General features: G+C 31.7%; 1 protein-coding gene across 1 annotated transcript in view; it reads left to right on the forward strand.

The window, feature by feature from the left end:
• Positions 1-11,242: 11,242 nt before the first annotated feature.
• Positions 11,243-14,769, forward strand: part of LOC132712860 (uncharacterized) — a gene marked incomplete at its 3' end in the record, with an annotated part of 45,464 nt that continues 41,937 nt past the window's right edge. The window contains 1 exon segment of the mRNA XM_060695300.1: positions 11,243-11,699. Within this exon segment, the coding sequence (XP_060551283.1) occupies positions 11,690-11,699 (10 nt within the window).

Raw genomic sequence — 14,769 nt, forward strand, 5'->3', positions numbered from 1 at the left:
CTGTCCCCACACAGAGCACAAAATATCACGCGGTGAAGGCACCGTGTATATGTGTCTAATGGTTTTGTTAGTAAAGTGTGTGAACTGTAACCTCCTTTCAATGTGTTTGCCATTATTTCAAAGGAACTTCATTGGGATCAAGAGGCCTACAATATAAACTTTGAGATTCTCACATGTATCAAGTGAAGCACGAAAATAGAAGGGTCTGAAAAGGATAATGAAAGATTTACTGATAACATATGGGTGATCGCAATGATTTGCACTTTTCAATTGGAACAACATGTGCTTCCTTTCGACAAAAAGGGGAAAAGGATTTATTTAATCACAGCGTTTTTATTTTTTCTTTTCTTTCGCATTTTATGTATCATCCTTCTAACAATATGGCACCATTCAAGCTAACTTTGTCACACAGGCCTGTTCAGATTTACTCTTCTATTTAGTACTTGTACTTGACATATTTTTAGCTCACTAGTTAACTGATAAGGATTAGTGCAAATTGTCAGTTTGACATATTTTTTCATTTGAATGTATCCTGGTTCTCTGACATTCTGGCTTAAAACCGGAAGTCAGATCATGCTTTAAAATCTAAATTTGTAAATAAAATGTAATATAAGAACTTGTTCAACCATGTTAGATAATGGCTAGCTGTATTGCTACTTATGTATCGCGTTGGGGGATATAGCTGTCCTTTGGACTGCCTTGTTTGGATAGTATTTAGTTGGATTAGTGTGGGTAATTTATTTAGTCTTATTAACTTTATATAATATTTTTATCATTGATGAATTTTCAACTTTTTTGAAAAACCATAAACAGGAGTCGCATAAATAGATTTTGTGCAGATGTGAAACTTTATAAATGAACTGTATAAATAAGAAACGCGAGATTCTATTTAAGTTTTGAGCTTTTCACTTTTTAGCTCACCTCTCACAAAGTGACAGGGTGAGCTTTTGTGATCGCTTTTCGTCCGGCGTCCGTCCGTCCGTCCGTCCGTCCGTCCGTAAACTTTTACTTTAAATGACATCTCCTCATAAACCACTAAGCCAATTTCATCCAAACTTCACAGGAATGTTCCTTTGGTGGTCACCTTTAAAAATTGTTCAAAGAATTTAATTCCATGCAAAACTCTGGTTGCCATGGCAACCGAAAGAAAAAACTTTAAATATCTTCTTTTAAAAAACCATAAGAGCTAGAGCTTAGATATTTGGCATGAAACATCTTCTAGTGAGTGTCTACCAAGTTTGTTCAAATAAAAGCCCTGGGGTCAAAATTGGCCCCGCCCCGGGGGGTCATTGATTTTCCCTATATGCATATAGTAAAAACTTAAAAAATCTTCTTTTAAAGAACCCAAAGAGCTAGAGCTAAGATATTTAGCATGAAACATGTTCTAATGGGCGTCTACCAAGTTTGTTCAAATAAAAGCCCTGGGGTCAAAATTGGCCCCGCCCCGGGGGTCATTGATTTTCCCTATATGCATATAGTAAAAACTTAAAAAATCTTCTTTTAAAGAACTCAAAGAGCTAGAGCTTAGATATTTAGCATGAAACATCTTCTAGTGAGTGTCTACCAAGTTTGTTCAAATAAAAGCCCTGGGGTCAAAATTCGCCCCGCCCCGGGGGGTCATTGATTTTCCCTATATGCATATAGTAAAAACTTAAAAAATCTTCTTTTAAAGAACCCAAAGAGCTAGAGCTAAGATATTTAGCATGAAACATGTTCTTATGGGTGTCTACCAAGTTTGTTCAAATAAAAGCCCTGGGGTGAAAATTGGCCCCGCCTCGGGGGGTCATTGATTTTCCCTATATGCATATAGTAAAAACTTAAAAATCTTCTTTTAAAGAACTCAAAGAGCTAGAGCTTAGATATTTGGCATGAAACATCTTCTAGTGTGTGTCTACCAAGTTTGTTCAAATAAAAGCCCTGGGGTCAAAATTGGCCCCGCCCCGGGGGTCATTGATTTTCCCTATATGCATATAGTAAAAACTTAAAAAATCTTCTTTTAAAGAACCCAAAGAGCTAGAGCTAAGATATTTAGCATGAAACATGTTCTAATGGGTGTCTACCAAGTTTGTTCAAATAAAAGCCCTGGGGTTAAAATTGGCCCCGCCCCAGGGGGTCATTGATTTTCCCTATATGCATATAGTAAAAACTTAAAAAATCTTCTTTTAAAGAACCGTAAGAGCTATGGCTAAGATATTGAGCATCAAACATGTTCTAATAGGTGTCTACCAAGTTTGTTCAAATACAAGCCCAGGGGTCAAAATTGGCCCCGCCCCGGGGGTCATTGATTTTCTTTATATGTGTTTAGCAAAAACTTTAAATCTTCTTTGAAAAAACCCAAATAGCTAGAGTTTAGATATTAAGCATGAAACATCTTCTAATAAGTGTCTACAAAGTTTGTTCAAATAAAAGCCCTGGGGTCAAAACTGGCCCGGCCCCAGGGGTGTCATTGTTTTTAACTATATGTGTATAATAAAAACTTAAAAAAAATCTTCTTTAAAAAAGCCCAATGAGCTAGAGCTTAAATGTTTAGCCTGAAACATCTTCTTATGGGTGTCTACCAAGTTTGTGCAAATAAAAGCCCTTGGGTTAAATTGGCTATGCAACGTTGGGGGGGGGGGTTGGGGGGCCTATATACAGGTGAGCGACCTCAGGGCCATCATGGCCCTCTTGTTTAAAGTTTAATTTTCCATATACCTACAGGTGATTTCAAACATATTAATAAAAACATATTAAAGACTTAATTTTATAGCGTCTGCATTCTCAGTAAAAATCTATGATCGTATTATAGTTTTAAAATGATTCCGTCGAACTTTAAATGTAAATTGATAAGTTTTATTTATTGTTACATCAGCGAACCAAAGAGTGGTTCAATATAAGTCAATTGTAATTGTAATTCCATTTGTTGAATATGACTTGAATATGATTTTGTACAAAACAAATTATTGTTTGAATACTGTTAACAATCCCGTTCGTCGTAGATAAAACAAAATGACTATTTCGATTTATAAAAAACAATATGAAAACTTTTTGTCAGTTTTATTTTTGCAAAGTTTAATTCATTATGTAGAATATCATTTGGTCCTTCCTAAACTATGATTTATACCTTATAACAAGCTTAATTTAATTTATACGGTATGGTTTGCAATAATGCTTGCAATAAATACGGTCAACTTAATAACATTACTGTGAATGACTGGTGTATGTACAATTGGTCAGTCGAGAAAATTCTGAAACAACATTTGCTGGTTAAAACGGATACTTTTTTTTTGTTTATTTATTTTTTGATTATTATTTTTTTTGAAGGTCTTTTTCCTTATGGAGGGTTGTTGTGGACTAGTATTTGTTGTTCTTTTTTGTTGTTTTTGTTGTTGTTGTACTTTGGTCTTACACGAATTGTTATATCCGTAGTATTTCATCAGGAGTAGAGTGTAGACTGGTACTCAAAAAGGGACATAACTGTTTACGTTATAATATGAATTAAACTCTTAATATTTTTAGTGCTTTCCCTTACTTTCTTGTAAATCTCTTCCTTGGCGCATAGACCAAATGGTACAATTATATATATTAGAAATGGGGTATTATTGCTTTAATCTAACATTGATAAGTACTCACATTCTATTGTTCTTTTTATAATATAGTTTGATAGCCAGTATCTGCATATCAAATAGTCAGTTATTCAGTTTATTATAACATGCTTTGATAACTCAACAATATGTGCTTCATGAGCACTCTGTCCTGTTTTAACAGTTTTCAGTACTTTGTTTTGTTTAATGAATTACATTTCATTTTACATGACTTGTATATATTGTATTATAATGTATAAGAGGGACTCATTTATTAATCTAATTGTAACAGGTTACAGCTTTTCGACATCTTTAAGAATAACGTAAAGTGTACTTTATGCAAATTATTCTGCAATTTGAATTTAAAGATATGTTTATAAATTTATGTAATGAACTGTTAACATGTTTGGCATTCTTGTGTTTTAGTTCACGTTTTTGACATACTTGTGATTTAGCTTTTAAATAATACAAAATATGAATGTTTGCAATTATAACAATATAATAGATTGAAGTATAATGGCAAAATGGTGTATTGTTTGTCTTTATTCGTTTGTCAATAAAGATAATACGACAATATTATAGTGCTTATATTCAAAGGATGTTGCCGTACTTTTTATGTCTTTTTAAATGGTAAATTGATGTAATGAATTCTATTTATTGTTGCAAAGTTATTTTCTCTGTGTAAAATGCAGGTTTTCTGAATAACGAACGCTGTTTGTTTGTCCGATATTTCCGGCAGTGAAACCGTTATGAATGCAATCTATATAACAAGCCATTAATATTGACCAATTAACATTTGAGGATAGGAAGTTTGAACCTTTTGATGTTCTGATATATTCATGAACGACTTGCAGATTTCTAAACTTAGTTTGGTACTATAAGTTTACTATTTGGGAGTTTAGAAATTGATTCTTTTTTAAAAAACAAATGTATTGAATGTTTCGATTGTTCCTCACATATTTAATTACACTTAATTACATTCCACGTGTTTAGTTATACAATATTGATTACGGAAATATTCAAATAGTATTTTATTGTGTTGATAGAGTCTCATGGCGACAAATTTAATAACCGATACTCACAAAATGACCACTTTTGATTTGGTTTCACGTCGCACCAACACACAGAAGTCATATCGCAATTTTCCAGCTTAATTGGTGGAGAAAGACCTCAAGTGCCTATCTGAGCATTATGTCAGGCACGAGCTGGGACCTGATTTGAACTATCGACGTTTCATTATCTAGCTGAATAACTTCCTTAAATATAAGAATCCAATGTCCCTGGCGGGATTTGAACTTACAATAGGGAGGGCAAGTTGTTTCAAGCCAGTAACTTTAACCACTACGCCATGGTCGCCCACACAAAATAACCAACGTATCTCTTAAGAATGACATGTCAACCAAATGATGGTTTCAGTTTTATCCTGTCACTTGTATCAATTTCGGCCCGATAACAAGGTGCCGTATATTTTTACTGATCTACGGCAATGATCACGTGGTATGCATGTTTGCCGGACTACTTTTCAAGAAAAAATATAAAAACTGTCGTTAAATCTTCTGTGTGTAGAATAATGAATTTTGGAAACGTTGATAAAACTTTGTTTGTTTATTTTATTTCACTCTATAATTTTTCAAGCGAAATAAAAATTATTAAAAGTGAAATAAATGTAAAACTTAACTCGTTTGCGACATTAAAATAGCGTACTTGATTTGATTGTTTTGCACGTGCTGTTTGGCGCTACATTGTGACGTCACGTAAACAATACTTTAAACGTCTGTACAGCGTTAACGACTGAATAAAAGATATTGGTGTTCGAATTCATTTTCTTAGTTAGTCCATTTTCTTTCATTCTAAATAGTTTTCACAACAAAATTCGACAAAAAATTGTTTTTATTTATCGCATTTTTCAAACAAAATGGCGCCCTCAATGTGAAAATACACAGGGAGATAATAGGAACGGCGAGTGCATTGTTGTAGAATAATGCACGCTTCGGGCCTTCTTTGTTACTCTATATAGAAACATTTCCGATATTGTGATTAAAAGTAGTTTGCCTAATAAAATTCTTTAAAAAAAAATGGTGACAGCATAAATAGAATAATAGATTGGTGCCTTCGGCTCACCCAATAAATTCCTCCGCCTCGCCAGATTATCTTTCTCCATCCACGGCACCAACCTATTATTCTCTATTTTCACCTTTTTCTGGCTATATGATATCATGTTATGAAAAACAATTACATAATTTTAATTTTGAAATTTTACGAAATTTGTCACAGACTTGCCTTAATACGCTGTCATAGTTTTATATCATAGTCAGTCTGGAATATTAACTATTCTAAGACACCTTTTACGAAATTTATTATTAAAAATTAAGATTAATTTAAAGAAATTTCAAAAAAGAAATAAAAATAAACAAATGCATGTCTTGAAATGAAATCGTCTTATTTTGACTATGTCTTTCAAAGAAATGGTATTTATTTTACTTTAATGTCTTTAAGACATGAAATTCATTTTAGAAGATTGTGCTAAGATTATGATGTTAAAACATCGGTACGCAATGTTAAATATCATCTGTTATGTGATCGTCGAAATATTCACAATGAATCATTGAAGATAATGAAGAACTACAAATATTATATTTTATTACAGAGAACGTAACACTGTAACACTCTTTGAGTGGTATTAAATGCGAATTATTACTTTACAATAAGTCATTTTACACAGTCTTCCAATACATTATTATTCCAATTTAGTTCTGAAGAGATATATCATCTTTATTAATTTCAATTCAGTGCTGGTAAGAAAAGTCCTCTATATATTATAATTTCAAATCAGTACTGAAAAGATTTTTTCTCTATATATTATTATTTCAATTTAGTACTGAAAAGATATATCCAATATATATCTTATTTTCAATTTAGTGCTGGAAAAGAAATCCTCTATATATAATAATTTCAATTTAGTACTGAAAAGATATATCCATGTATATGTAACCCTTTATGGGCGGAGAAAAATTGTCAAAGTTTATACTTGCACTTCGACGCATTCAATATCGAATATGAATACAGTCAAACTTATGTTAAAGACCACCTTTAAATAAAAATCACCCTGTGAATTTTGACAATTCTTCGACAATCCTTCATTGATTTATAAAAACATAGTTACCTCCAAATAAAGACCATCTATAAACTCCATGTTCAGTCTCTCCCTAACATGGTCTTGTTCACGGGTTTTGTATATCTAATGAATCTAATATCTAGCAAAATATATGTTCTGTTCTGAGTCTTAACCATAATAGCCTGTTAACCTATTGAGAACTTTGTTTGCAGTTATTTAATAATCATACTGGGTTTTAAAAAAAATCAGCTGTCAAAGATGATTCAACATTCATACATTACATGTCAGGGGTATTTTGTGTGAATTTTTCCTTCAACAATTTTGAAATTTCGGTTTAAGACACATTGAGGCTCCATGTTATATTTTCCAAAAGGTTGCTCATTGGTCAATAACCTGATCCTTCATTTTCTTCTGTTGCTTTTTTGCAATAAGTACAGAAATAGTGATTTAGTATTTTGTATGAAAGACAAAATACAACTTTGTTTACGTTTTGCTACTTTTTATGAATAGCATTTTCATTTCAGCAGGTGATATGAATCTAACATGCTCTTAAACCAGTAACGAAACGTTATAATCCTCATATTTGCCCTTTTTACAGAAGGTAATATTTATTCGTTTCGGGTGGGGGCTTAATGTGTCTTTAATATGAAAAGTATTACTAACTTTCAATTCAAAAGAAGAATGGCATTATAGTCTAGTGGTTGTTGACTCTAAATTTTAGTGGAGACCGAGCACAGTATACGAGTTATCGTACATTCAGGGAGTATTTTACCTTGATTTCGTTTGAATTAGCCTAGAGATTTATACTTAAGCTTAAGTATAACATGCAAAACGAAAATCACTTTAAGTTATAACAATGCTTTTTGAGACCATCAAAATTTCCGCACGTTTTATTTATTTGAAATTTCATTCTAGAAATGTAGGCGCGGGGTATTTGTGGATTGACATTATAATTGGTGCTAGGCGACCACACGAAGGTATGCCTGTTTTTTGCTAGCGCGTGTTATTAGCAGTGCTACACTTTCTTGTACTCTTGAATTTTTGTCATCTACTAGTCTTTTAACTGCTTTTAATCAAGATAAGATGCTTGTAATGGGTATATTATGGAAACTGATAAGGCTTATTATTTTATCAAAGTATACTATTTAACTTTTTCAATTGCATCTTTTCAAAGACATTGACCATCAAATTTTCAATTTATAAGCAATTTACGTGAATACCCCCACCTACCAAATTGCCCCGAAAAAGGTGGGGTAGGGCTATTTAAAATATCCGACAAAAATGCAGCTTTTACTTAATATGTAAGTGTTTATTACGTTTCAAGGCATATACTTAGATGTTTGTGTATGTTTATATATGACTTTCAGTGCATTCAGTAGTTTCCATACCTTCACGTGGTTTTCACATCCACAATGTATTGTTTATAAAGGAGATCTTAATAACTCGTGGCCACGTCATATTATCTCGTGCGTACTACAAAATTATCTCGTGGCCACGACTTAGTAACTCGTTGCCATGACATAGTATCTCCAGCGCACCACTTAATTATTTCGTGGCCACGACCTAGTAACTCGTGGCCACGACATAATATCTCGTGCGTACTACAAAATTATCTCGTGGCCACGACTTAGTAACTCGTTGCCATGACATAGTATCTCATGCGCACCACTTAATTATCTCGTGGCCACGACTTAGTAACTCGTGGCCACGACATAGTACTAGTATCTCGTGCGCACTACTAAATTATCTCGTGGCCACGACATAGTATCTCATGCACACCACTTAATTATCTCGTGGCCACGACTAAGTAACTCGTGGCCACGATAAAGTATCTCGTGCGCACGAGGTAAATAAACACAAACACACACATGTCACCTCTGTACCACCGTAGATTTCAGTCTATTGATTAAACTCTGATTATTAAAACAATTAATTAAAACTTTAGAGTTGTCTCCTACATTGATGGGGTATCAGACGTCTACAGAAACTCAATCTATCTATAATCGTTCAGAATATGCACAGAGACATTCTACTAATTTTAAATTACTACTAAATTTCACATAATTGTATTATAATTACAGCAAAGATCTTTATCTATGGCAGAATCCGACTGGAAGAAAGGAAGAAAGTCACTTCACTGAATGCTCTGTGCCAGTTTTATTTCTCACGCTGTTTTGTTATGATTTCATTTCCAAGGGGGATATCTAATTTGATATCAATTTCATTGTCAGTACCGCTGGCCTCTGTTCTGTTAAATGCCATAAACAATTGTCGATGCTCGTTGTATTCGATTTCTTAGATGATAACACATAAATTATCCATATTAAAGATATATTTTATTATATAATATAATAACGTGAATGTTGATACTATAAAGACTTACCAGAATTCTATATAATTTCTATGTTATGTTAATATACATGTTTATTGTAGATGTATATATAACATAAAATTATAGCGGTTGTAAAGTAAACCTTAATTGTAATAAATATGTTCCGTGCGTCGAAACTTCCTCTGACTGTTATATGTCGCCAAACGTGCACGGTCGCATTTATGCCAAATTGATTTCTATCAATCATTGAAAGAATCAATTTTGCCTCCGTCTGATTTTCAAAGAATTTACGTTTAGTGACACATGTTTCAATTCTCCCTAACCAGCCTGAACAGTGATGTTAAGATACAGGTTCGACCACGTGACGCGTATTTTATGTCAGAAATTGGTTCAAGTCGAAATGTACATTTCTGTAGTTGCAAGTTCTTTAAAGTCCCATTATGTCCAAGAAATGCTTAATTTTATTTTCAAAAGCTTTTAATTTTGATGTACTTTTAACGTTTCCAAAACGTTACTCTGAACCAACTTTTTCTTGTGTTGCTTTTTTTTTTGGCAATTAGTTCAGTTATAGTGATTAAATATTTTGTATTGAAGTCAAAATACTTCTTTGTTCAAATTTTACTACTTTTATGACAAAATAATTCACATTAAGTGCTACTTTTTTAAGATAACAATCATCTAATATGGTCTAAAACCATTATTTAAACATTCTAAAATTCATTTTTACCCTTTCTAAAGAAGTAAAAATTTATTAATTTCTGAGGCATAATGTGCCTTTAAACCTCACATCACATGTTTATCGTGACATATCGTTTATACAATGATAGGAGGTTATTATATAGATTACTACACGGTTAATTTGTGATTTTTTCAACTGATTGTATAATCAATTGAGATAAAATTTCAACATGTTGTTATTTTGGGAATTAAGTCGCATGACGCATGAGTGTAGAGTTACATAAGGGAGTCAATACCTAATTGTACGATTACAGCGTTTAAATGATACAAGATTTGATAAATCGAAAATTCCAACTTTTACAAGAAATGAAAATGAAAAAAAAAACACGTCATTTTTCTCGAAAAAAAAAAACAACCCAAAAAAATGTAAAAAAGATTATTATTAATTTACCCAGGTACGTATATTAACGTTAATATACGTACCTGATTTACCCAAAGTCTGTTTGGAACATAAATTAGCAGTTAAACGTGAACTCTGTAATTAAATATTGCAGTATATTTTATTATTCTTTTCGAAAGAACTGACTTTCTAATTGGTTGGGCAGGTAGGATCATCCCTTAAGCCCCGCCCTATCGTAATCTTTCATTACAGTTAGGTTCAAACTTCGTCTTTCCATTTCAAGGAGAAAGAGTTCAGAAAGTTAGAGTTAATGTAAAGCAAGTCATAGGACATAGAGTCTTACCTTTATTGATATATTGTGCTTATTAAAACTGCACTTTAAACCGATGCCAGTTAGTTTTGAATTAATTCAAGATAAAGGAAAAGTAGACTATCTATTTGCTTTATTCTTCCTAACACACTCTAACCATGTGAAAATCTAAATGCTGCCATGGTTGATTTAAAAGTCGCTCGTGTGATCAAATATGGACTCACAGTTCAAATCGATGTTTGTTTAATAAGATTATTATTATTATTATTATTATTATTATTATTATTATTATTATTATTATTATTATTATTATTTCTACATTGATAGAAAAGATAGAAAAGAAAATGAAAACAGTGATGCGGAAAAAAAACCTTATTGATCATTAAATGTTCAATAAAAAAATGCATGCTACTTATACATTTTCCCGCCAAAAACATCAAGATATTTATTCAATTTACTAGTATTTTATTTGCAATATTCAGTACAATATTTAGTATATTCACACTCCAGCAAAGACTGACAAACTCCAATTCATTATCAGATTGGAGCGTGTGCAATTTACATCTTATTTAAGTTATGGGAGAATTTCACATGCGCATTCGAAGATATCAAAAAATGGAGCTTTTATAATTTATATTTAAATAAAGAATCCCGCCATTTAACTATTACAATTCTCTGATAACCGATATAACATATAAACAACCAAACTATCATATGCCTGATCTTCTAACGGCTCTCCGCACTTTAATACGATTTTAATTTACCTATGCTTCCTCTCTCTTTAATAGAACAGCATGTTTGAACCGCAAATAGTTCCCATTGATTACAGCCTCGGTTCCCTTTTGGAAGATTCCTCCGCCGATAAAAATGATAGGTAGAGACATACAAAAACCGTTCAAAATGCTACAGTACGTGTTTGTAATGACATAATAAATAGTGTTTACAGACAAAAACTACAAATTACTTATCAGTCATATCTTAATAGATTCACAGGATTTACAAACGATGGTAACAGTTGCCTTGTTCATTAAAATGGTAGTTAGTTTAATTAGCCAATAGCTGGCTGGACCCAAAAATATTTATGTAATTTTTGGCGTCGTATAAAAAAGTACAAAAGGAAGTATATATAAAATGCTTGGGAATCGTGTTGTCGAGCATCAGTGAAATGACTGCTTAAACATCCCACAGTGGAATAACTAATTATATGCTTGGTCAAAAGTGAAGTAAGGCGTGAAAATATTTTTACTTTGGCTTAAGTGTTAACCGGACAAATTGACCGACAGTCTCTAAAATGAAATTAGGTGAGTACCAATTACATTCATTAATCATTTACTTTGAGTGTTGCATTTTACTCCCATGTTATTGTGATTAAATCTGTTCGGTTTAGATATGTTGCCTTTAGATTAAAGTTGAAAAAGTTCCTAAGAATTATTTTTATTTTAAGTAACATTATCAAATGTACAATATTTAAGAAGATGAAAGTATGTTATTTCCTTTAAGAAGACGTATTTTTTCATTTACTTTTTATGCTTATGTTTTTTATACATCTGTCAGATACTTAGATTGGATTTTTGTTATTCTAAAGTTAAAGTGGATAGGCCTACAATGGGCACATTTTCTATTACTATCTTCAATAATGATTAAAACATTAAAACAATAAACATATATAATTTGGATATTCTTATAAAAAGATACTTGAAAAAATAAATTGTTGATAAAGTTCTTAGTGATTTAGAATGACCATTTATGTGATAAATAATAATGTTTTGTACATGACCACTTTATTTATCTGCTATATAAATAAATATATGTTATATCGGATCATGTATCTCACACTAGCCATCAACTGCCATGTATAATTCTTTCCTTGGTTTGTTGTTATGTCTACTACTAAATATTATCAACGTAATTATTCATTGTATTACAGACATTCCATCATACACCAATTCACTTTAAGAACAAAAACTGGTAAAAGATCAAATACGTGCAACGCAATAAAATTTTATTTTTGAAATAGATATTCGTAAAATGTAATGCAATTAATGTATGGTAATTAGATAATTATATGCAACATTAAAAGAAAGCCGGGAAAATGTTTACAGTTATACTTTACCGTCCTTAAAGACAGTGAGGACGATATATTGAAGAATTTACTTATCAGCAAATTGCTTTTTATGTACACATGTTTTGACATCATAAAATGAAATTATATTTCGGAAAAAAATCCATGAAGTATGTACAATACGCGATATCTGATAAAATATAGCATTAAACAAGACCCTTGGGGGAGGAGAAGTTTGCACGGTTTGTTCCTCACATATGTATAAAAACAACTTCTTTTCTGATGTTTATATGATAATCATCATTAAACGACATTCACATCCCTAAAATTAGCACAAAAATGTACGTCGTTCAGATTCAATTATGAACGTATTACCCATACTTTCAATTGGAAATCATAATAGGTCTAAGTACACTTAACCCCTTGAACAGTCCTTCAAACAATTGTGCTGATGAAGTGAAAAAAGTTGGAAATAAATTATTCACGTCTATGTCGTGAAAGCTGACTGACAAATGGCATATGAGATATACCATCAGAGTTTGAATTGTAAGTTTGACAGGCACATTTAGCTCGTGATACTGTACAGGGTAGCAGTGATGTATTCACAAGAAGTTTAAAGGCACATTATGCCTCAAAAACAAATACATTTAACTTCTTTAGAAAGGCAACATTAGTTATTGTAATTTTTAAATAATGGCTTTAGAGGAATGTTAGATGCTTGTTACCTGAAGAAAGTAGCTATAAATGTGAAATAATTTTTCTTTAAAGTAGCAAAATGTAAACAAAATAGTATTTGGACTTCCATACAAAAATGATGATTTTCTGTAAAAAAAATGTACTCATTGCCAAAAAGCAACAGATGAAAAAAATGTCCAATGAGTAACTATAAAAGATCACCAATATTAAAAAAAGCTTTTGAGAAATAAAAGCAGATCTGGGATATAATGGGCCTTTAAAACTTCTGTTTATATGTTTTCTTCTCCTTGATATTGATGTAGTGTTTTGTTTTAAAATTTGCACTAATTAAACACGATCATGACGTCACCATAACGTGCACGATCTCTACTATACGAGTAATCTAGACGAATCAATTAATTTAAATCAAGCATTAAAAGTCCCCCGAGTCCCAGTACGACCATATGGAGTACGAAAATAAAACATGTCTCTGAAAAAAGTCTCAATGTAATTTTGAAAGAGTACATTTTCTTAAAAATGTTTATAATGAAATGTCCAGATGACATAGTCTTTCTTGTGATATTGACGTATTTATTTTTCCTTCACATATCGGCCATTTCAGCTAATATGTGAAATTAGTTTGTTTTTTTATATAAAAAAAAGTTATGAAAATAAATGAGTTATCACAATGTATTAACTAGCAATACTTAAATAAAACTATTGACAGCACGTATTTTTCATACCATTGGAATTATAACAGAAATTATTATATAAAAATATGCTAAAGAAGGAACTCCACTGAGGTAAAAAAAAAAACAACCTAAAAACATAAAATTTGAAATTCGTGCATAGATGAAGTGATGCACTTAAAATGGAAAACGCTGCAAAAGATCATAATAGAGATAAACAGTTAAATTGAACGTTAAGTGAAAATCGTAGCAACGCTTTTATTTCTAGTTTTGTCACTTTTACACAATAAAAATGCTTTTTTTTTGTGTTTTTGTTATTTTTTTCCTGGGAAAAATGAGTGAGGAAATGATATGATATGTTGCACAAAACTTATCAGTAAATGCACACAACTTATAAGTAAAGACTTACATCAAAATTACTCAAGTCTCGAAAATAATATTTCATTTCCCTTCATGGCGAAAAATCGCAGATGAGTCCCTTTAAATAACTGTATCTTCTCGCGTTTTCATAGAATGGGATGTAAGTTTTTCATTAAATGGGGTTTCATTATTAATGAAATTTAGTATAAATTTACGATAGAACCTTGTAGGTAAAAAACTTACTTATATTATACATCGATAATGTATCTAGAGAAATAAAACAATGCACCTTACTATCATCTTTCTGTAATGCTGCGTGCACATAACGAGGTTTCAAATAATGTAAGGACTGCAAGATTATGTTATTTTTTTAATTTCTTATAGTTGTTTATTTCATCCTAATTAAGAACATCAAGCGCTGATCACGTGTGCTTTAGGAATTAAAATAAAGATTATAATTTCTCTCAGTAAACAATTACATCATGTGGAATATGTAGAGACGTCCTTGAACGTAAGCCACCAGTATGGACCCTGGCTGGCCTAGACGCCAGGTCTGTCGGTCCAGGCCCTATACTGTTTTAATTT

This window comes from Ruditapes philippinarum, unplaced genomic scaffold (assembly GCF_026571515.1).
Source record: "Ruditapes philippinarum isolate M1 unplaced genomic scaffold, ASM2657151v2 ctg1625_1_1_1_1, whole genome shotgun sequence".
NCBI lineage: Eukaryota > Metazoa > Mollusca > Bivalvia > Venerida > Veneridae > Ruditapes > Ruditapes philippinarum.